This window comes from Pan paniscus, chromosome 7 (assembly GCF_029289425.2).
Source record: "Pan paniscus chromosome 7, NHGRI_mPanPan1-v2.0_pri, whole genome shotgun sequence".
Lineage (NCBI taxonomy): Eukaryota > Metazoa > Chordata > Mammalia > Primates > Hominidae > Pan > Pan paniscus.
In genome coordinates this window covers 40550588-40572033 of record NC_073256.2, presented here as the reverse complement: position 1 = coordinate 40572033, position 21446 = coordinate 40550588, and the positions used below count along the sequence as shown (strand labels likewise).

The 21446-nt window shown below is 57.6% G+C and overlaps 1 protein-coding gene and 1 long non-coding RNA gene across 14 annotated transcripts in view; one reads left to right on the top strand and one right to left on the bottom strand.

Annotated features, from left to right (window-relative positions):
* DMTN (dematin actin binding protein) overlaps window positions 1–21230 on the bottom strand; it is a 33687-nt gene extending 12457 nt beyond the window's left edge. Inside the window, exons 1-7 of one of the 13 annotated variants that reach the window (XM_063607141.1) lie at window positions 21091–21230; window positions 3175–3363; window positions 2909–2983; window positions 2386–2541; window positions 1004–1048; window positions 546–645; window positions 127–183 (exon numbers count right to left, since the gene is read on the bottom strand). In XM_063607141.1, coding sequence (XP_063463211.1) covers window positions 127–183; window positions 546–645; window positions 1004–1048; window positions 2386–2541; window positions 2909–2983; window positions 3175–3192 — 451 coding nt within the window. In that variant the 5' untranslated portion in view covers window positions 3193–3363; window positions 21091–21230. Of the gene's footprint in view, window positions 1–126; window positions 184–545; window positions 646–1003; window positions 1049–2385; window positions 2542–2908; window positions 2984–3174; window positions 3364–10648; window positions 10948–12180; window positions 12204–13009; window positions 13150–15138; window positions 15297–21090 lie in introns of those variants that run through there. The other 12 variants (XM_063607146.1, XM_063607151.1, XM_063607142.1 and 9 more) reach the window with 12 other exon arrangements.
* LOC117981365 (uncharacterized) lies at window positions 13332–21076 on the top strand. The gene is made up of 3 exons (XR_004672829.3): window positions 13332–14998; window positions 19351–19461; window positions 19642–21076. It is a non-coding gene; the product is annotated as an uncharacterized LOC117981365 (long non-coding RNA).
* Window positions 21231–21446: the final 216 nt, after the last annotated feature.

Sequence of the window (21446 nt, the reverse complement as noted above, 5' to 3'; positions counted from 1 at the left end):
CACGGGGCACACGTGCTGCTGTGACATGCTATCCTCCCGACCCCCTCCAGCCAGCCCGCAGCCCCAGGGCACGGCCTCCCAGCATGCAGCCGGAAGCAGGCTCTGGTGAGCCAGGGGCGCCCTCACCTCTCTGCTTATAGATGGGAGGCTTCTTGTAGATGTTGGAATCTGGGCGGGAGGTCTCTGTGGGAGGAAGAACAGATGAGGAGGAGGACATGCTGATGGCAGGGAGGCTGGGGCCAGGAGAATGGAGATGATGGAACGGGACAAGGTGGGGAACTCACTGGCCCCTGTCAAGAGCCAAGACAGGGCTGGCATTCCTGGCACTGCCCCTCAGGGGTTTGGGACATTTTACACTTTTCCGGCTGGGGGAGAGAGAAAAAGTGACAGGTCTCCCATCTCTGGGAGGGGTCCTGGCCTCCTGGGGCCTACTTAGCTCTGAGGCGAGCATATACCCCAGAGAGTGGGGGACTGAGCGTAAGGGGATTGGGGTTCCTGATGGAGAAAGTCTTAGGAAACAATGAGGTCGTGCCGAGAAGACCTACCAGGGTGGTGGAAATGGGGCAGGCTGGTCCGGGGGGTTCCAGTGGTTCTGGGGGCCGAGGCCTGAGAGATGATTCCAGGCGACCGGCTGTCCGCCCACACCTGCAGAACAGAAGCGTGTGGCTCCAGGGCCCCTAACCCCCTCCAACCCACACATGCACCCCATCAGCTCACACCACCCTCTCTGTCCTCCCATCCTGGCCGGCTGCATCCCTCCAAACCCAGGGCAATGTTGTGGCACAGTTCCAAGGACCTACTGATGGTGCCTGGCCCAGGGAGAGAGGGTTGAGGTCCTGGGTCCGACAGAATGATGGACACAGAGCTGGCCAGTGACAGCCAGGGGGCCACTGATTCGGGCACTCCCTGGGCTCTGCAGAGCTTGGTCTGATGTGTGAGGGGAGGGAGTTAGGATCCCCTTCAGGGCAGGGCAGGGCAAGTTGCAGGTGTGGGGCAGACTCACCTCTGGGGATGGTGGGGGGGATGTGGATTTGGGTGACAGCGAGCGCTGTGAATGGAGAGGGGGCTGGTCAGAGCTACAGGGGCAGATTCAGCCTCTTCCCTAGAATTCCAGAGAGGCCACCTCATCCCCCACCCAAAGCTGCACACTTTCCTGGCCAGCTTCTGGGCCACCTCTGCTTTCTTGGATCCTTCCCACAGTTCCCTGCACAAAGTCCTCAGCCTTCCCACAGGAGGCACAGAGAAGCACACGAGCCTTGCTCAGTACGCCTGGGGCTCCAAGGGCACTCTTTTCTTCCTTCCTTCCTTCCTTCCTTCCTCTCTCCTCCCCTTTTCTCCTCTCTCCCGCTCTCATCTTTCTTTTAATTTTTTCCTACTTCCTTTGTCCTTTTTCTTTCTTTCCCTGCCTTCCTCCCTTCCTTCCCTTTTTCCTTCCTCTCTCTCTCCACTTTCTTCTCTCTTGTCTCTTATTCTTTCTCCTCTATCCCTCTCTCATCTTTCTTTCTTGTAGTCTCACTCTGTTGCCCAGCCTAAATGCAGTAGCTCTATCACAGCTCACTGCAGCCTCCCCTTCCCAGCCTCAAGGGATCCTCCCACCTCAGCCTCCTGAGCAGCTGAAACTACAGGTGCACAGCACCACACCTTGCTAATTTTTGTAGAGATGGGGGTCTCTCTGTGTTGCCTGGACTGGTCTCAAACTCCTGGCCTCAAGTGACCCTCCCACCTTGGCCTCCAAAAGTGCTGGGATTATAGGTGTGAGCCACCGTGCCTAGCCTGGGAACCAGTTGGGGAATAGTTGGTCCTGTCCTCAGAGCCTCAAAACAAATAGAAGAGACAAGACCAAGAAGCATCCAAGGATGAGGTCGGGGTTCATCACGCAGGTACTGAAGTCACCCCATGATCTAGCCCCCTGTCACTGGTCAGCCACGACGCTACCCTGTCTTGGAGGCAGTTGATGAGTACCTGCCTTGCACTGTCTCCTGCACCTTCACTACCTTGCGCGTGGATGGGCAGAAAGGTCACCTCTATTTTACACGAGGGTAAGCTGAGGCCACAACATCACATGGGTCCCTCCGCTAGACTTTCAGCCCCCACTCTCAATGCTTCTGAACTGTTTCCACAAATCTTGCTCTTTGTGCCTCTTGTGTGTTGCTGCCATCCAAAGGTGTCCACCCCTCTACATCTGAGCCACATGCCAGCCCAGAGACCGTTCTGCCTGCTCTCTTGAACACCGGACGGACTGACTGGTTGGTTCCTGCGCACAGTTCCCTCTCTTGCTTTGCCGAGGCAGACCTCCAGGAAAGGAAGCATGGGAGGGATCGGTCCCCACCCAGTGTGGCTGGGGGGGGCCTCCCCCGGAGTCCTGCCCAAGAGGAGCCTCCTCACCTCGCGGCTGCGAGGCAGCTCCACGTGTTCCAGGAGGGAATAAGTGAAGTGAGGCTCGTAGATCATGAGGTCGGGCCGCTCGATGTCCAGGATGGCCTTGTCCTTGGGGATGGCAGCCAGGTCCTTGTAGCCCAGCACCTGATTGTCCATCTTGGCCTGAAGGGAAAGGTGCGCGTGAAACTGCTGTGCCGAAAGCCCCGCCTAGGACACTGGCCCTGCTAGCTAGCCTTACGTTAATTACCAAGAAAACGGACCGCCATTGCAGACGTTAACAATTCTATTATTTTAAGAAATTAGTCACCTTAAAACATGATAGTCCTTTGCCTAGCACTTCGGATTAACGAGGCCAGACCAGTGGAAGGGGGATATGGGAGCTTCTCTGGGTTTCTGGGTTCTCTCTGCCCGCCAGCACCGGCGGGACCACCACTGGGGAGGCTCTGCGGGAAGGCACCCTAGCAGCCAGGGGTTCCCCACCCTCCCCCCTCCCTGCCAGGGGTTGCTGGTGGCCGAGAGGGGTACTCACCACGATGCTGGAGGGAGAGCCAGGCACACTGGAATCTCGGGAGGGGCTCACGCTCCCGGGGGAGGTAAGTGGTTGCTGGGGAGAGCGAGAAGGCGGGCGGGTGGGCACGTGCGTGTGTGCGGGAGCGGGGCGGGGGCGGCCCTAGGCCTGGGGGACCCGGGGCGCTGCGCGGCGCTGCGCGGCGGGTGGCCACCAGGTGGCGCCCTGGACTCCCAAGCGGCCCCCACCCGCCCTCGGCGTCCCCGGCCCGGGGCGGCGCCGCGCACCTTCTGCAGCCGTTCCATGCAGCACGGAGCTCGCCCGCCGGGTCACTCGCAGAGCCCTGTGCGCGAGGGGAGAGGACAGCGTGTCAGGCTTGGCGCGGCTGCTGGGCGCTGCGCGCTTGGGGCCGCGAAAGCAGCTGGCGCGTCCCCCCGGGCTGGCGCGTCCTCATCCCTCGGCGGTGACTCTCCAGGCTGCGGGGAGAAGGGAGGGAGGCCGCGCCGGGGCGGCGTTAGGCTGCGGGGCCTCCGCGGGCGGCCGCTCTCCAGGCAGCCGGGCCCCTTGCGGCTGAGGCTTCCCATCCGCTCAGCCCCGGAGAACGCGCGCGTGGACGGGAGGCGACCGAAGGACGGGCTGCGCTTGTTTTTGAGCCATTGTTCTCTGGCTTCAAAGGAAATGACGGCAGGGGTCAGCCGGCTGCCCGGGCGGAGGCCTCCACGGCCTGGCCCCGCCGCACCTGCCCTCCCCGCCCCGGCCCGGCCTGCGGCCCTGGCTCAGGCCCTCCCCTCCCGGCCGCTGGTCCCACTCCCGCTCGGGGCACTGTCCCCGCCGCCACCTCCCCGCGCTCGCCCAGGAAGGGTTAACACAGAGGGTTCCCTGAGCAGCCCGGCTTCTGCATCCCTCATCCAAAACCTGACATCCGCACTCCGAAACTTTGTGAGTGCCTACCATGACGCACAGGTGGAAATTCCACACGTCAGAACTTCACACAAACTTTGTTTCATGGAAAAAATTATTTTTAAAACACTGCATAGGTCGGGCATAAGTGGCTCACGCCAGCAATCCCAGCACTTTGCGAGGCTGAGGCAGGAGGATTGCTTGAACCCAGGCGTTCGAGACCAGGCTGGACAACATAGCGAAACCTTGTCTTTACAAAAAAAATTTTAAAAATTAGCCAGGCGTGGTGCTGGATGCCTGTAGTCCCAGCTACTCGGGAGGCTGAGGTGAGAGGATCACTTGAGCCCAGGAGATCGAGGCTGCAGTGAGCCGAGATCGCACCACTGCACTCCAGCCTGGGTGACAGAGTAAGACCCTGCCTCGTTAAAAAAAAAAAAAAAAAAAAAAGGTCTTGCTCTGTCGCCCAGGCCGGAGTGCAGGGGTGCCATCTCGGTTCACTGCAACCTCCGCCTCCCAGGTTCAAGCGATTCTCCTGTCTCAGCCTCCCGAGTAGCTGGGATTACAGGCGTGTGCCTGGCTAATTTTTGTATTTTCAGTAGCAATGGGGTTTCACCATATCGGCCAGGCTGGTCCTGAACTCCTGACCTCAAGTGATCAGCCTGCCTCGGCCTCCCAAAGTGCTGGGATTACAGACATGAGCCACCGCGCCCAACCCTACCTTCCTGCTTTTGACACCTTCCACTGCTCTGTCCACCTCTCTGCCTCTCAGGTGCCTCCAGCCTTCCAGGGCCATCCCAAAGCCGCTCCTCTGGGAGGCCTCCTGTACTAGTCTAGTCCTCATGGATCAACCCTTCTCTGAATTCCAGTGGGACTTAAAAACAGACCAATGTAGCTAAGCACTTGATTACAGGGAACATGTTTTCTCCCTAACTAGACAGACTACTAATCGCAGGAGGGTGAAAACAACAATAAGAGCTATGTGGGAGGCCAAGGAGAGAGGATGGCTTGAGGTCAGGAGTTCGAGGCCAGCCCGGGCAACATAGGGAGACCTCGTCTCTAGCAAAAATGTAAAAATTAGCCAGATGTAGTGATATGCAGCTGTAGTCATCTCAGCTACTCTGGAGACTGAGGTGGGAGCATTACTTGAGCCCATGATGTCAAGGCTGCAGTGAGCTGTGATCACACCACCGTATTCCAGCTTGGGTGGCAAAGAGCTATCGTTTTTTGAATGCTCATTATGTGCTAGGTACTTTGAGAAGCCCTTTAAAAGGATTATTTTGTTTCATTGCCCCAACAACCCTATAAGGTAGACCCATTTACAGATAAGGAAACGGGCTCAGAGAAGTTAAAAATTTGTCCAGAGTCGTGGAGCTGAAAATGACTGTGTCTTCAGCACGATTCACAGTGCCTACCTAGTACTCAGTATTAGGTGAGAGTGAGGAAAGCTAGAACCTGCCAGATTCTCAAGTCTGTTTGGAATTCTAGAACCATGGCATCTCCAAAAGAAGACTCTGGCAGGCCGGGCGCGGTGGCTCACACCTGTAATCCCAGCACTTTGGGAGGCCAAGGCGGGCAGATCACAAGGTCAGGAGACTGAGACCATCCTGGCTAACACAGTGAAACCCTGTCTCTACTAAAAATACAAAAAATTAGCTAGGCGTGGTGGCGGGCGCCTGTAGTCCCAGCTACTCAGCAGGCTGAGGTAGGAGAATGGCATGAACCCAGGAGGCGGAGCTTGCAGTGAGTCGAGATTGTCCCACTGCACTCCAGCCTGGGCGACAGAGCGAGACTCCGTCTCAAAAAAAAAAAAAACCTCTGGCCATCAGAGTCACACAAGGTGTTGGTGCCCATGGAAAGACTCCATTCTGGAACTTTATACTCCTCTCGCCTTCTCAGTAGTTGCTTTGTAATGCTTTTAATTAAGCGAAAAGAAGAATAAATTCTGGTACATACTTGAAGAGCTGTTAGCTCCCTCTCCTCTCTTATCTTTACTTTGTTTATAGCTAATACCAAACTAGCTATACACTTGGCTTAGGCCTAGGGGCAAATGCTTATCCATGCATGCATGTATCTGTTCATCCATCTATCCATCCCTGCATTCATCTATCCATCCATCCATCCATCCATCCTTCTATCCATCCATCCATTCCTGCATCTATCCATCCATCCATCCATCTCTCCATCCATCCATCCATCCTTCTATCCATCCATCCATTCCTGCATCTATCCATCCATCCATCCATCTCTCCATCCATCCATCCGTCCCTGCATCCCTGCATCCATCCCTGCATCCCTGCATCCATCCATCTCTCCATCCATCCATCCATCCCTGAATCCATACATCCATCTACTTAGTCATGTATTGTTTTATTCATCCATTCAACAAATACTTTCTGAGCACCTATTCTGCAATGAACACAGAGCAGGACTCTGTGGTAAGTCTTATGGAGAACAGAAAGATGAGTCAGAGGAGCTAAGCTGCTCCTCCAGAAATAAGGCATGCATCTAGATAACTCCCATGCAAAGCAGAAAATTACATGTACCATATAAGAAAGTATAAAGCACTATGAAAAGTCACAGGAGAGATTCCTCCTGCTGGGGTGTCAAGAGAGGGGAAAGGGTTTATTAGAGGAAGAGGTATCTGAGGTCGGCCTTGAAAGATGCCCAGTTTGAGATCATGCAAAAATGGAAAAAGGGGCTCCTGATAGAGAAAGCAGCATAAGGTGGGGACACGGGGATGCACTGGGCCTGCCTGGGGAACAGCAAATATGGCTGGATTGGAGAGGTCATGAGGTTGAGATGCATTGGGACAGGAGGTCGAGGCCAGATCATGGAGGCCAGCCAGATCATGGAGGCCCTGAACCCAGCCTAGGGTTAGGTCATAATCTGTTGGCAACAGGGGGGCACAGAAGGCTCAAAAACTTTTTATAAGCAAAGAAGTTACATGATTCAAGCAGTGTTTTGGGAAAATGAATCTGGTGGCAGCCTGAGAGCCAGACTGGACAGGCAGAGGCGATCCAGGTCTGCCGGGAGACCAGCCCGGAAGCTGCAGCAGTAGTTCAGCAGGGCACTGTAAAGATCTAGACTTGGGCAGGAAGGAGAGAGGGCAAATGGGAGAAACCCTAGAGGCAGAATGTGCAAAGCAGGACTGGATCTGGGGTGCCCATGAAGGAGGCTGCAAGTCTGAGAGACTGGGAGAAGGGGAAAGGAGGAAGTCACTTTGACAGGTGGAGGTTGTAGTGAGTGCATCAGGGGAACAGGTAGGAATGTCCAGGAGGAAAGGAACCTACGGAAGAGGCCAGGCTGGAACCAGAGATGTGGGTGCCATTTGCCTAGAGATGGTAGTCCAAACATGAGATTGCCAAGGGAGAAAGAAGGTCAAAAACAGCATCCTGGGAACCTGGGGAACTGAAAAGAAATAGCCAGAGATGGCACAGTCAGAAAGAGAGAGGAAAACTAGATGGCAGCTCGCAGGGGCCAGGGAGTCTCTAGTGAGTCTTTGTGTTTTCAGCAAAGGGTCTGATACACAGTAAATGTGCAAAACATATTGAGAGAAAGAATGGGAGGGAGGGAGGGATAGAGGGAGGGGCTGAGAGAGTAGAACATCATGGAAGCCAAGTGTCACCGTGGAGAAGGTGAGGAGAAGTGCTTTTCCTCCAGCTCGAATGTCAGGCCATAGTGGCCTCGTGGTTAGGGATTGGGGGGGTGATGGGGGTGCTGGCCAGGTGGTACAGCCAGGGGGAGTGGCCCTTCCAAGAAGTGTGATAGAAGGGCAGGGTCGTTTTGGAGGAGATAAGATTGGCCTAAGGCCTTTAATGTGTTTGCAGACAGCAGAGAGGGAACGGTAGACAGGAAAGACTGAGGCTGCAGGGGGCAGTGGGCACTAGGTGGGTGGAGCAAGACGGCAGCAGGAGGGAAGGGATCAAGTTCACAGCCAAGTACAAGACTGGCTTTGGGAAGAAAGGCTCCCCGGAAACAAAGATGAGCTGGGCAGTGGCTTATGCCTATAACCCCAACACTTTGGGACGCAGAGGTGGGAGAATCACTTGAGCCCAGGAATTCGACACCAGCCTGGGCAACATAGAGAGACCCTATCTCTACAAAGGAATTTTTTTTTTTTTAATTAGCTGGGTGTCGTGAAGTACGCCTATAGTCCCAGCTACTTGGAGGCTGAGGCAGGAGGATGGGTTGATCCTAGGAGGTCAAGGCTGCAGTGAGCTATGATCATGTCACTGCTGCACTCCCTGGAAAGGAGAGGACAGGGAAAGAAGTTGGGTAACAACCATACAGGGCTTCCATTTTCCCAGCAAAAGTGAGAGATGGTGGCCAGGTACAGAGGCTTATGCCTGTAATCCCAACACTTCGGGGGCCAAGGCAGGAGGATCACTTGAGGCCAGGAGTTTGAGGTCAGCCTGGGAAATATAGTGAGCCCTGTCTTTACTTTTTAAAAAATGAAGAATTATCCGGGCATGGTGGTGCACATCTGTGGTCCCAGCTACTTGGGAGGCTGAGGCAGGAGGATCACTTGAGCCCAGGGATTTGAGGCTGTAGTGGGCTATGATTATACCACTGCACTCCAGCCTGGGCAACAGAGTGAGATTCTGTCTCAAAAAAAAAAAAAAAATGAGAATTAAGGTTCTCTGCAGATCTTACAGGTGAGTCAGAGGTTTGGAGGGGTCACTCTGAGGAGCGTGTGCAGCTGCACACAGAGAGGGGCAGGAGGGAGACTGGATAACTTCAGTGTGTTCTGGAGCCTCGGGGAGGCCCTGGAATCTTCCTGAAACACCACCGGGGGGAGGGGTACAGAGTGTGAAAGTGGCTATCTGTCAGAGTGGTGGCTACTCAGAGAGGTGAAAGGTGAGTGGCCCAGGGTAAGCCATGTCTCAGGAGTATGTGGTCATATATCCCCATACTCACACGTGCACAAATACCGTGCCAGAGGCACAGGCACTCAGAAACATGATTCAAAATCCTGATGGTCACAGTCATATGAACAGCTGCCATTTATAGAACGTCTGTGTTACGGCTGGCACTGTGCTGGGCAGTTCACATTTTTTCTTTCTTTCTTTTTTTTTTTTTTTTTGAGACAGGGTCTCACTCTGTTACCAAGGCTGGAGCACAGTGGCATGATCATAGCTCACTGCAGCCTCGACCTCCCAGGCCCAACCCATTCTCCTGCCTCAGTCTCCCGAGTAGCTGGGACTACAGGAGTACTCCACAACACCCGGCTAATTCAAAACAAATTTTTTTTTTTTGGTAAAGATGGGGTCTCCCTATGTTGCCCAACCTGGTGTCGAGTTCCTGGGCTCAAGTGATCCTCCCACCTCTGCCTCCCAAAATGTTGGGATCATAGGCGTGAGCCCCTGCCCAGCCCATCTTTGTTTCAATTTAACCCTTACATTCCAATCTTGTGGGTTGGCTTGGATTGGTGAGTACCTCGTTTGCACATGAAGAAGTTGAGACTTGAACAAGTCAAGTAGTTGGTCAAGGACACAGTATTGTGTGGAATATAAGCTCAGGTCTGTCTGATTTCTAAAACCATTCACCAGGATACCACCCAGGCAAAGCTGGTGTGAGTCACTAAGCCTCTGGCCTCTCACCTCTGCTCTGTCTCCAGTCCCTTCCTGCCCACAACCCCACTGCTGGGTCTTGCCCTTTAGCATCTGGGTCTGCTTCCTGGGGTCAGCCAGGGCCCTGCACCCTGGTGCCACCCCCTGCCATTTGTTAGAGAGCATGTTGGTTGATAAATTATTTCCACAGAGGCAGAAATTTTGTCTTACCCCCTGGGGGGCATTTGCATGTAAACGTGGGCCTAGCCTTAAGGCATAATGTTTGTACTGGTTAAATTTTAAGCTGTCAGAAGGCCAGCCGGGAAAATGGGGGTGGAGAAGAGTGTGTGTATATGTGTGTGTGCGTGCGCATGTGTGAGGGGGAGAGAGAGAGAGAGAGACAGAAAGAGAGAAAGAGAGAGAGAGTTTCCTTGGCTTCTCTCAAATCACACCCTGCCTACTCCACCCACAAGTAGCCCTTTCCATCAAAGCTCATTTCTCGCAGGTCAGTGCCAGCTCACTCCACCTCCTCCCATCCAGACCCCTCTCCCATCCATGCACCCCGCCTGTCTGTGCCTGCATCCCCAAGGTCCCAGCGACCTCCGTGCACAAAGAGATAGAAAGGGCGAGCTGCAGCAGGAAGAGGGGAGGGAGGGAGGAAGGGAGAGCACCACAGAGGAAGGCAGGTCCAGGTGACGGAAGGGACAGCTCAGCTGCCCCTGGCCCTGGTCGGACGCCAGCCGGCCGCTCGCCCTCCATCTCAGCCCCACCCTCCCCCAGCTGTGTGTCCCTGCCTTATCTGAGCCACCAGCCCAGCCCCACCTCACCCACCACCCTCTCCTCTCCACAGCTCCCCGGGATGTGGGTGATAAGACCCGCCCACTGGGCCCTCCGAGTTTGTGCCCACTCATCCTGGCGCGCTCTTCTTCCAGGCAGAAACTGATCCAGACTGTGGCTCCCCTGGACTTTTAGAAATGAAGCCTCCGCAGGCAGAATGGCAGCTTCGGGGTGGAGGGCCCCTGGTCTAGCTGTGCTCCTGTCTCCAGCCAACCACTACCTGCTTGGTGGCAGCCCCTGTATACTTGGGACTTTCATACATCCTCTCTAAACCTCACACAAAACGACATTCTCCTCATTTAGAGATGAGCAAAAATGAAGCTGAGAGGTGAACTTGCCGAAGGCCCCCCAAATAGAAGCCAAGCCAGAATCCCTACCCCGGCCTGCCTGAGGCCAAAGCCAAGTGCTCTTTTCAATGAGTACCAAAGATCCCAGTTCAATCAAAATGTGGGACTTGGGGGTCCCACGTGCTAACCTTAGACAGTGGAGCCACCCAGAGTCCTGCTCGTTGATGGCATCTGTAGAAGAGCAGCTGGGAGTGTGGGGGCCTCTGGCTCCGGGCCACACAGGCAGCAGGGTCCAGCCAGGCTGGAGGCCGGCTGGTGCAGACAGTAAGTGAATTATGAAACGAGGCAAGTCATCCAAGCAGGCTGGCGTCGGTGGGCAGGGAACTTTGCCCCGCTTCGCCTTCTCCTGTTCTGTTCACAGTGCGGCTGCCTGGCCCTCTCTCCCTTTCTTCCTCCTGTCTTTCTGCTTTCTCTTCTGGTCCCTTTTCTTGGCTTTCTTCATCTTTTCTCCCTCCCTCCCTCTTTCCCTTTCACCCTCTCCCCTACCCAGCCCCACCCCCGCAGTTACTGTGGCAACAATTCAATGCCAGAAATAAAGGCAGAATCCAGCTAGGTCACCAGTTCCCAAAACAGCATCCTGGGTGGGGAGGGGCAGGGAGGGTGGAGCAATGCGGCGCTGCAGGGCAGGGGCCAGGCGCTCCCATGGGTGCTGTGCATGCGTGTGATGTGGGTGGGGTAGGGCACCTTGCTCCCCGCACCCCCCCGCCACTGGAAAAGGACACCAGGAGGCTGAGGCCTGCTCTGGGCCAGTGGCTCATCAGAGGTGTCCCTTACTTAGGCGAAGCCTGAACTCCAAGTCTGTCCTAAGGCTGGCAGAGCCTGGGGACTCCCTCCTCTTCTCCCACTTTCTCCCTCTCCCCTACTCCAATGTTTTTTACCATTGTGTCTGCTGGGATGAGGGTTCCCCTAACCCAGCACTACAGGGCACCCTCTCACACTCGGATAAAGGACCAGGCCTGGGTGGGTGGGGAGCCCAGAGTCCCCCTGCTCAAGGCCTGCCCTCCCTTGTTCTCTCAATAACAACAAAACCGGGCCCAGGTGCCCCCTCCTGCCTCTCTAGCCCACCCAGAGACGCATCTGTGCAGCCATCTTCTCCTAGGTCTCTCTCTGGTTTGGTTTCTATGTGCCCTCTCCACCCACCCTCTGAAGAGACCCCGCTTTCTGCTTTCTGCATCCTGCAGCCCCCTCAGGCGGACTGCTTCCCCTCCATTTATAGCTGGTCCTGTTGTACAAGTGGGACTGGCAGAGCTGGGGGAGATGCAGCCTCAATTCAGCTTTCTGGATCCCAGGGCCTCCCTGTTCCAGTCCCCACAACACCCAGGAGCTCTAGGAGAGGGATTCTGCAGACATCCACCCACGGGTGGACAACCTCACCCAGGAGTCTGACGCCTGACCACAGAGAGGCCGGCAGCACGGACACAAGATGGACAGGTGGGCACAGGCAGAAGCGCCCGCGCTGAAACCATTGCAGGACGCATGCACGCGGGGAGACTCCGAAGCCCTGTGTGCCAGCTCATGCCCCCACTCTCCCATCGAGGCCCCCTCACTGTGACACATGGTGCTGCCAACACCCGCTCACACCCACCCACCGGTCCTCTCCCTGGCATCCATCCCAGAGTAGTGCACGTGTACAGCAACATACACAGAGCCCTCCACTTACCCAGCTCTGGAGGCCTTCCCTGGGCTCCCCATTCCCACAGCCCAACTGCCTTCCTTGTCTTGGACCTGTCCCTGCTCCCCTGACTCTCGCAACCAGGCAACTGGTCCCTGGAAGGGACACACTAGGTGTGTCTGCCCAAGAAAGGGGGCTGGACCTGCTAGGCCCTGAGGGACAGAGCTAGGGAGGGGGAGCCCCAGAACCCTGTGGGGGCTGCATGTCTGCTCAGCCCTGGCCCCTTCAAGCACCCCAGCGGCGGGCACAGGGGGAGTACTAGGCTTGGGCTTGCAGCTGCGCCCTGCCACAGCCTCACTCTTCACTCAGCCCCACCCCAGCCTGGCCAGCCACTGGCTGGGGGCAGGCTCTCCTCCCACTCCCCCTAAAAAGCAGGCTCCAAACAAACAGCCTCAGGCCCCTAAATGTACTGCTCCAACCCCCAGAGCATGTGGAGTGGTTGCGGGGAGGCCAGCGGGCCAGTATTCAGCAGAGAGGGAATGCTCCCCTGCCCACCCCGTGCCCCCACAGTCCATCCCTTCCATTGCTGGCCTGTTCAGCTAGGTAGGCCAGGCAGAGATGCTAGCAAAGAGGGGATTGGGCTGGGAGCAGTTCTCATCCTTGGGATGAGAATACCCCAGGCCCTCTTCCCCAGATCAGAAGGTTCCATTAGATCAGGCCCAGCTGGTCCCAGGGGCCAGCCCATCCTCCCACTGAACAGGGCCCACAGTGGGCTCCCCCCAGATACCCTGCTGCCACCCAAAGCCTGGCTCGCCAGCAAGCGCTGTGGCCCAGAGTGCCCACAGAGGGGAGGAGAGGCGGAGACCCTGCCACCTACCTCTTCCCAGACAGTGTGGCCCAGACGCTCTGAGGCCACAGAGGCCCGAGAGGCGTAGGCCAGATCCACGGGCTGCCACTTCCCCCAGGAGCCTAGGTAATAGGTGTCTCTTCCAGGAACCCCGCGGCGCTTCCCCGGAGCACAAATAACAGGAAAAATGCCGGCTTAGGGTGGGTGGGCGGGGTGGGAGCTGGCGAAGGAGGGGAGCTGGTCTCGGCTGAGCGGTCTGATCTCCCCTCTGGGCCCCCACCCTCCTTGCCCCCACCCTGCTTCTCTGCAAGCCACGGCCGCCTGGATCCCCCGGTGCTGGGGAGTCCTCGTCTGGGGGCGGGAGGGCGGGCGGGCTGCTGGCTCCCCCACGCCCTCCCCGCGCCCTCCCCACTTCCAGCTGATAGCGTGTGGCTGGCAAGGGTGTGTGTGTGGATGTGCGCGCTCTTCCACCAGCGCTGCAGCTCAATCCATTTCAAACAAGAGGAGCATTAACCCAGCGTCATGACAAAGCAGAATCAGCCAGCACTGTCCTCTCCCTTTCCCACACCGCAGTCTGCAGCACTCACACTCACACACACACCCACACGCACCCAGAGCCCCTCAGCCTCCTCCTAAACAGCCAGAGTTCAAGTTGCTGTGGGCGGTGGGTCGAGGGAGGGGGCTACTGATGACCCAGGCGGACAATGCCTGCTTTCTCCAGGCACCTGCACCTCCTACCCTATTCATGACCACCCCACCATCTGACAGCAGCAACTGAGGCCTCTGGGGCCCAGCCTCTTGAGGTGGGGGTGCAGGCACAGGCCAGAATTGGTTACCCAAGGATGAGCTCTCTCCTGGGAGGGCAGAATGGAGGGATGCAACCAGGTCCTCAGTACTGAGACTTGAGCTGGCCCCTCAGTAACCTGAGTCCCCTGGGAACTCCAATGGGATGCAGCAGAGAGAGAGAAGGACCCCATCTCTCCCTAGGGTGGCTTCATGAAAAAGGAGCTTCCTGCCTGGTAACCCCTGGGTCCCAGCACAGAATTTACAGGCATGTGCCTTCCCTGTCTCTAGCAAAGCCTCAACCACCCCAGGAGCCTCTCATTGGCCTTTCGGGCCCCCTGGGCAGGATGGAGAAGGACAACAAGCCTTGCCCTCGACCCTCGCCCTGGCCCCAATGTCCTCTCCACCTCCACACCGCAGACTTGCCTACCTAGGCAGCCCTCACCGTTGCCCTGGCAACCCTGCCCCCAGCCGGTCAGCTGATGGTATCAGCTGTTGTTGGGGAAATCTAGAATCTGGGGAGGGGGCTCTGGGGTGTCTGAATGGAGAAGCACAGGGGGAGGGGCTTGAGGGAAGAGGCCAGGAGGGGACAGAAAGTATCTGGCTGGTGGGGACAGAGAGGACAGTAACCTGAGGGATGGGCTCCAGAGAGAAGGGAGGAAGGAAGGAGGCAGGTGGCTGAGAAGGGAGACAGAACACAGGCTGAGCTGCTGCAGCCAGGCGGGGGTGGCTGTGAAGGTAGAGAAAACCTGGGGGTGGGGGATGAAGCATCAGATCCATGGAACTGCAGAGAAAAAGGCCAGGAGAGTGATGTGGGAGGGGGCATACCTTTAATGTGGCAGAAAGGGGCACAGCCTTGGAGGAGGAGCCACTCCAGCCATCGCTCCACAACCAGCCCGGCCTCAGCCCAGCCTCTCGGCTTTCTGTACCTTCAACCCCACCCTTACTTCCCTCTAATCAGATTCCGAGAGACAGAGGGGAAGCCCCAGCCCCACTCCAGCCCTAGATGATCTCTCTCGGTCCCTCCAGCGGACCAGGTACTGGGGGCTTTGACACCTCAGCCCTTTAGAATTCCTGATCCCCGCCGCACCCCGACCTGGGTTCCTCCCCTGTATTGCCCCTCCCCCACCAGGCCCCACCCCAGGAGAGCTGTCTTCTGGTGCAAGGGTCCCCAGAGGTAGAGTTGGAATGAGCTGATGCCAGGAAGGACAGCTGTGGCCAGGGGCCTGGAACGAGGTGGGTGATGAGGAATGGGTAGAATCGCTGGGCCTGGGAGGAGGGGTGCCTCCTCCTATTGAAACCAGTGCACGTAGGGCAGAGTAGGGGGAGTCAAGGGGAAAGGGCGGAGGGGAGAAGGAGGGGAGGGTGCTCGGTACCTTCAAGGGCCCAGGGCGTGGGGCAGGAGCGCAGCAGCCTCCTCGGTGACATACACCTCCATCCCTCGGCGCATCTCCTCTCCACCTCCTGTTGCCAAGACAACCTGCCGGCAGCTCAGGCCCGGCTCAGCCGCGGCAGCAGGGAGGGGGGGAGGAGGAAGCTGTGGCTCCCGCTGCCTCTTCCTCAGAGATGGAGGGAGGGGGCCTGAGGGTGGGTCCTCAGTGCTGGGGCTGGGGGTTAGGGGACAGCTTCAGGAGCTAGGGTGCCCAGTGAACCCCAAGTACCCCATCCCCCCACTTCCTTTCATAAGGCTCTAGAATTGGCTTTAGGGGTGACCCCAGGAGAACCCTAATTCAGGGCTGGAGAGCAGGCCAGTCTTGAAGAGTATGCAGCACTGGGGAGAGTCCCCACTCCAGGAAGCCCAGTGTGGAGCTCGGGACAATGACAGGCAGCAAGGCAGGGACAGTCCTTGTGCTGAAGGGCCAGAGGGGTTGCTCCGGCAGGGTTCAGAGGCCCCTGGGCGCTGGCTGCACTGGGCACGCGGCTGTGGGCCCCACACCTCTGCCGTCTCTATGTGAGCACCTTCACCTGGTCCCAAACCCTCTCTCATTCCACCTGAGAAAACTCAGAGCAAGGGACAGCTCTCTTCCAATCCCTCAAGGCCCCATTCCCACTGTCCCCCGCCACGCCTGAGTCTCACATTCTATCGGAATGTCCCTCCATGGGTGGGGCGGGCAGGCCACCTTGGGCAGGAAGAGTGCTCAGCCCAGCCAGGCCTGGACCCAAGGGGACTGCAGAGTGAGGGCTCCCTCTGTCGACCTGAGGAGTGGTAGCTGCCAAGGTCATTTTGCTGCCAGGGATCTGGGGGGGGGGTGTGTGTGTGTGTGTGTGTGTGTGTGTGTGTGTGTGTGTGTGTGTGTGTGTGTGTGTGTGTGTGTGTGTGTGTGTGTGTGTGTGTGTGTGTGTGTGTGTGTGTGTGTGTGTGTGTGTGTGTGTGTGTGTGTGTGTGTGTGTGTGTGTGTGTGTGTGTGTGTGTGTGTGTGTATTGGTGGTGGGCGTTCAGAGGGGAGGCAAGGGGACCCTTCTCACCCATGCCATCCTCTGACCCTACCTCGTCACTGTCCTTGTCCCATGGGAAGACTCACTCTGCCTCCGGCCTCCTCCCCCTGGGAAGGCCTCTGACCCCTCAAGGCCAGCTGAACTGAACTCCCCCATGGCTTGTCTGAGAGGGGAGGTTCTCCCCCTTGAAAGCTGGCAACACTGAACAACAGGTGCCTGTTGGCTCAGGCCCCAGGTGGGTGGGCTTCCTCAGCTCTGCTCCATACCGAGCAGGCAGGAGGCGGCTGCCAGGGCTCTCATACCTTTGGAAGTTCAGGAGTTCTCAGGACCTTGAGGATGGGCGCTTGTGTCCACAACACGGGGCCAGGGTTCCTGTGTCTCTCAGGCAGGGGGGTCCCAGACCCCCCGACGCCCCGTTCTTGGCTCCTTTCCCCACAAGGTCACTGGTACCAGATGTCCTGGGTGGACTCCGGCCCTGCCGCCTCCTCCCTCCCCCAGGCCCTGTCGATAGGCTTCTCTGTCCACGTCTGGTCTGTCTCACTCCAGTGCCCCCCGGCCCCACCCTACACACCAACCTGCTGGGCGGGGGAGCTATCTAAACATTAACTTCGGGAGAGGTGGAGCCAGGGCACCTGGACACTCAGGGAGGAGGGAAAGGGTGACAGAGACCTGAAGAAAAGGAAGGATGAGGGCCCCAAAGCCACCATTCTCACCAGAGATTGGGAGCCATGTGCCCCTGCCTCCGGGCATTGGACTCTGCTGCCCAGACCCTAGAGCCTCCACTCCTTCAGCATGCTGCCACCAGACCACTGCATCTGGCCCCCACAAAGCCCCTCACCATCTCCTCCCTGCCACAGCATAAGGACCAAACTCTTCATCATTTGATCCAATCACTTCCTGCCACTTCTCTACACAAATTTCAGCTCCAGCCAAGTAGACGGACTGTTCCCCTTCCCTGGAGCACACCTCCCATTTTCCCGCCTTGATTCTCGTGCCCGTTTTTCCTCTCGTCATTTTCCGCTCTGTGCATATTTTCTCCACTGAAATCATCTGAAATCATGCAAACCCCAGACCTTCCACAAAGCCCCCGCAAGCACCCTGGCCTGTGCTCTCTCCTGCCCCAGAACTCACGATGCCTGGGCACACTTTGCAGGCAAAGTGTGGAAGCCGGGCAGAATCTAGAGTGCAGTGCTCACTAGCTGTGAGACCGTGAATGGCCTGGCATTTCTGAGTGTGAACTCATCCACATGTGCTACATGGGAACATCTCGCTGCCCTAAAGAAGGATTGCAAGCAAGTATGCCCTGAGTGTGGCCTAGCACATCTCCTGAGCTCGGTACATATTAGTTTCCTTATTCCCAATAATTCTTATCTCCCCTTTCCCTCTTTGGGGACGTACGAAAAAAAAAAGGTTGCTTTGTTATGTCATGTGTAAGAGAGGGTTTTCCAAAAGTCCCACCAAAGAACAAATAATTGCCTTTTTATGGGTTTATCCCTCCAATTAAATTTCAAGTGCCTTGAGAGCTCTATCTTGTCCATGTTTTTTATTAACAGAAGGATTAGCACAGGACTTGAATGTTGTGGGGGGAAAATAAACACTGGGACTAACTGCTTAAGCCCCCGCCCCACCCACGTCTGCCTAAAGAAGGAGGGAGAAGGCAGGATTCTGGCCTCTCTCCTGCCTCTGCCTAGAGGGATGGTGGGGTGTTGGGCCAATGACTTCTTTCTGGGGCTTCAAGTGGTTTATTTCCTCAATAAACATTTACCCTGTGCAATATACTGTGCTGGGCACTGTCGGGGAGGAAAAGATGGACTATTTCTACATCTGGGGCACTTGCTATTTAGCGGAATCATGACAAGCACATACATCATGACAGTTCTGGACAAGCTGTGACATGTACCACAAGGCAAGGGCAAGTGAATGGCTGGCAAGACCAGTGGCAGTGGAGACAGTCGCTCATCCCGGGGTAGTGCCAAGAGCCTATGGAGCAGAGGAGGAGCCTGCGGTCTGGGTGTGTGTGTGTGTGCTAGAGCAGGACACGCCAGGTGGCGGGGACCCTTCAAATGAGAATGGGGACATGCTTGCTTGATAGAGTTCCAGTTTTCCAGTATTCTTAAAGGGGAGTTGTGGGGCTAGGGCCGAACAGGGAGACTGGACAGGGCTGGACAGGAGTCTTAAAGATGACGCTAAGGAGTTTGGCCGGGATAGTGTGGCGTGGGTAGAGCTGTGGTTGATGGTAGGGAAGGTAAGTGGAGCAAACTCGGATGTACTGGACTGGAGGGCAGTGTTGAGAGGCACAGAGATGATGTAGGGAGCGAGTGGATATTTAGATAGATCCCAGTGAGGTCTGGCCACGGTGCAGAGCCCCAGGGTTTGGCAGAGAGCAGTCACGCGCAAGGAGGCGGTGGCTGAGATGCTGAGGTTGCTCAGAGGGGCAGCTGGCAGACAGAGAGCAGAGCGGGAGGGAATCTTGGGTGAGGGTCCTCTGTGATGAGCTGGGAAAGAGAAGCCAGGCAGGACAGCTGAGGGCAGGCCGAGGGGGGTGGGGTGTGGCTTGAGGAGAAACGGTTCTTTGCCATAGCAAGCGCTTGGGGCTGAAGACACTGAGGACTGAGGCAAGGCTTTCGGCTTGGTCCCTGGAAAGTCACTGTCTCAGCGTCAGAGGGACAGGATTGAATAGAATGATGTAAGTGGAACCAGTTTGTGTGGCCTAAAGAGTGAGTGAATGTCCCCCTCTGACGACCTGCTTGGCTCCCCTCTGCCTCGTCTGGCTGTTTGGAGGACAGGATGGAGAAAGGGGAGGTAAATTTGTGAGCCATTCTTAGTGAGAGTTCTTGGTAATCCCAAACTGGCGTGAGATTTGAGGCACTGGTGGCCGCTGCCGCCACCTCCCTCCACCTGGTCACATCCTCCCCTAAATGGGTTCGTGTTTCCCCAACAGCAAGGGGCTATTAGCAATTAGCCCCCTGTGGCTACTCCATGCTCACACCTGCATAGACCCAGGTGCTCAGAGGCAAGCAGGGTTGCTGAAGCCAGGTGTGGTCTGAGGACCTGGGGGAAGTCTCCTTCCTTCCAACCGCCTAGATGTGCATGTTAAATCTCCTCTGAAGTGCCATCATTAGGGATCTATTCTTGTGGCTTCTTCCTTTTAGCATCTTCGAAGTCACCACCAGTTCAGGGGGAATGAGCTGAACAGACTTCCAGAGCCTGAAGACCCACCTGGGGAATGGCAGTGCCTGGACACTGGGCAGAGGCGCCGAGAGGTGTGGTGAGGAGAAGGCTCAGTCAGAGACCAGCCAGGGACCCAGGGACCCAGAGACCCAGGGCGGGAGCAGGCGCTGGACACCTCGGGGATGGGGTGGGATGAGGGCACTCCCTGGGACAGCACAGGCCTCTGGAGCGGCACTCCCTCTCCCTCTCCCTTCTCTGTCCCTCCCTGCCAGGTCTCACCTCAAAAAGCAAGAAAGAAAACAGTGAGGGCTTTCTGGAGCCAGCCCCCAGAGGCCTGTCGGTACTGGGGAGGTCAAAGAGAGGGAGGGAGGGGCCGGAGAAAGGCCGAGAAGAAAGCGGAGGCAAGACAAAGGGCCCCGTCCACCTTTGAAGCCGTCTCTAACCCGAGCGAGGGAGGGGCAGGGGTGGGCCGGAGAGCCGGGCTAGCGGGGAGGCAGTCTAGAGTTTTAAAGAATGTCTCAAATTCCTGCGGAAATCAGAGGGATTGTAAGAGCCCCCTCCCCAACACACCTCCTTCCCAGCCTCCTCCCCAGCCACCCCCCAAAGTCCAGTCTTCTACACCTGGGGGGCCCCCAACCCTTTGTCCTCAAGTAATTGCTGGGTGTTGCCCCCGTTAAGTCCCATTGAACTCGCCAGTTATCAGCTGTGGCTCCAGACCACCCTCCCGACACACATCCCAGAAAACTACCCCCAACACGGCGCGGTCTTCACTGGGATTAAGGCTCTTTGTGATGGGGGAGAGAAAAAAGTAACCTGGTGAAAAGCAATTATGACGAGCAGTAGGGAGAATGTCTGTCCCAGGGCCGGGGACCTCCCTCTTGGCTGCCGCTGTCCCCACCTTCTAAATTGCCCCGTGGTGGGGGTGTCAGACTCTGCGCCGGCGCTCGCCATCAACTGAGACTGTAGCTGCACCCACCTCCCATTTTCACCGGACGAGGGCCCTTCCCCACTTCCTCTCTCCTTATTTTTAGGCCATTCTAGGGAGCAGAGAGGAGAAGGGATGTGTTTCATCCTTCTCTCTCCATAATCCCCCTCCTCAAGGTAGTCTCAGAAAGAAGAGGGAGGGGAGGAGAAACAGGCTGGAAGGGGTACATCCTCAGAAGAGAGGACTCAGTGAGGGAAGGGGAAACTGAGGCTGGGGGACATCCTCAGAAGAGAGGTTTCAGTGAGGGTAGGGGAAACTGAGGCTGGGGGACATCCTCAGAAGAGAGGGCTCAGTGAGCGTAGGGGAAACTGAGGCTGGGGCCCCACCCCCAGAAGAGAGCGCTCACTGAGGGTGTTCCCCCTGAAGAGCTGACCTGGTGGGGTGGGGGGGTGTTGTCCCTGCGAGGAAGACCTCTCCCTCGACAAGATTAAAAGCCAGCGCACTGAAGAGGCGGGTTTTATGGCCCCCGAGTTCCACTCCCCACACGCACACCTGGAGGCCCCTGGGAAAGCCCACCGGAGAAGCTGGGGTGGGGGCAGGGCCGCCCCTTCCTCCCCGCCCCTCTCGCCCCCTACCCCCCGGGCCATCCGGGCCGGGCCGCTGCCTCTAATTGAGATTTGCCCTCAGGTGTGGCCCCCGCCCCAGCCCCGCGGGGACCCGGGAGGACAGGGGACGCCTTCTCGCCCCCTCCCCCTTCCGGCCGCCCAACCCCGCTTCCCGCCCCCGCCCTCCTCACCGGAAAAAAAGCAATCTCGCTGCGCGAGGAGGCTCCTGGCGTCCGCGGGCCGCCCGGGCTCCGCCGGGCTCCGCAGGGCCCTCGCCTGCGCCTCGGGCCTGGGGCCTGGGGCCCGGCTGGATGCACGTCCCGGCCCCGGCCCCGGCCCCTCCGGGGGCTCGGGTTTTCTTCCCCAACAGGTAGCACGGGCCGCGCCGCGCGAGCCCAGGAAACCCGAGCCCGCGCCAGGGAGGGGCCGCCCGGCCTGGACGCGCCCGCCTCCCGCGGGGCCGAGCCCGCGGCCTCCTGGGGGCCCCAGCGCTGCGGGCCGCGTCTGCACCTGCCGGGGCCACGCCCGGCCGGGGACGGGCAGGCTC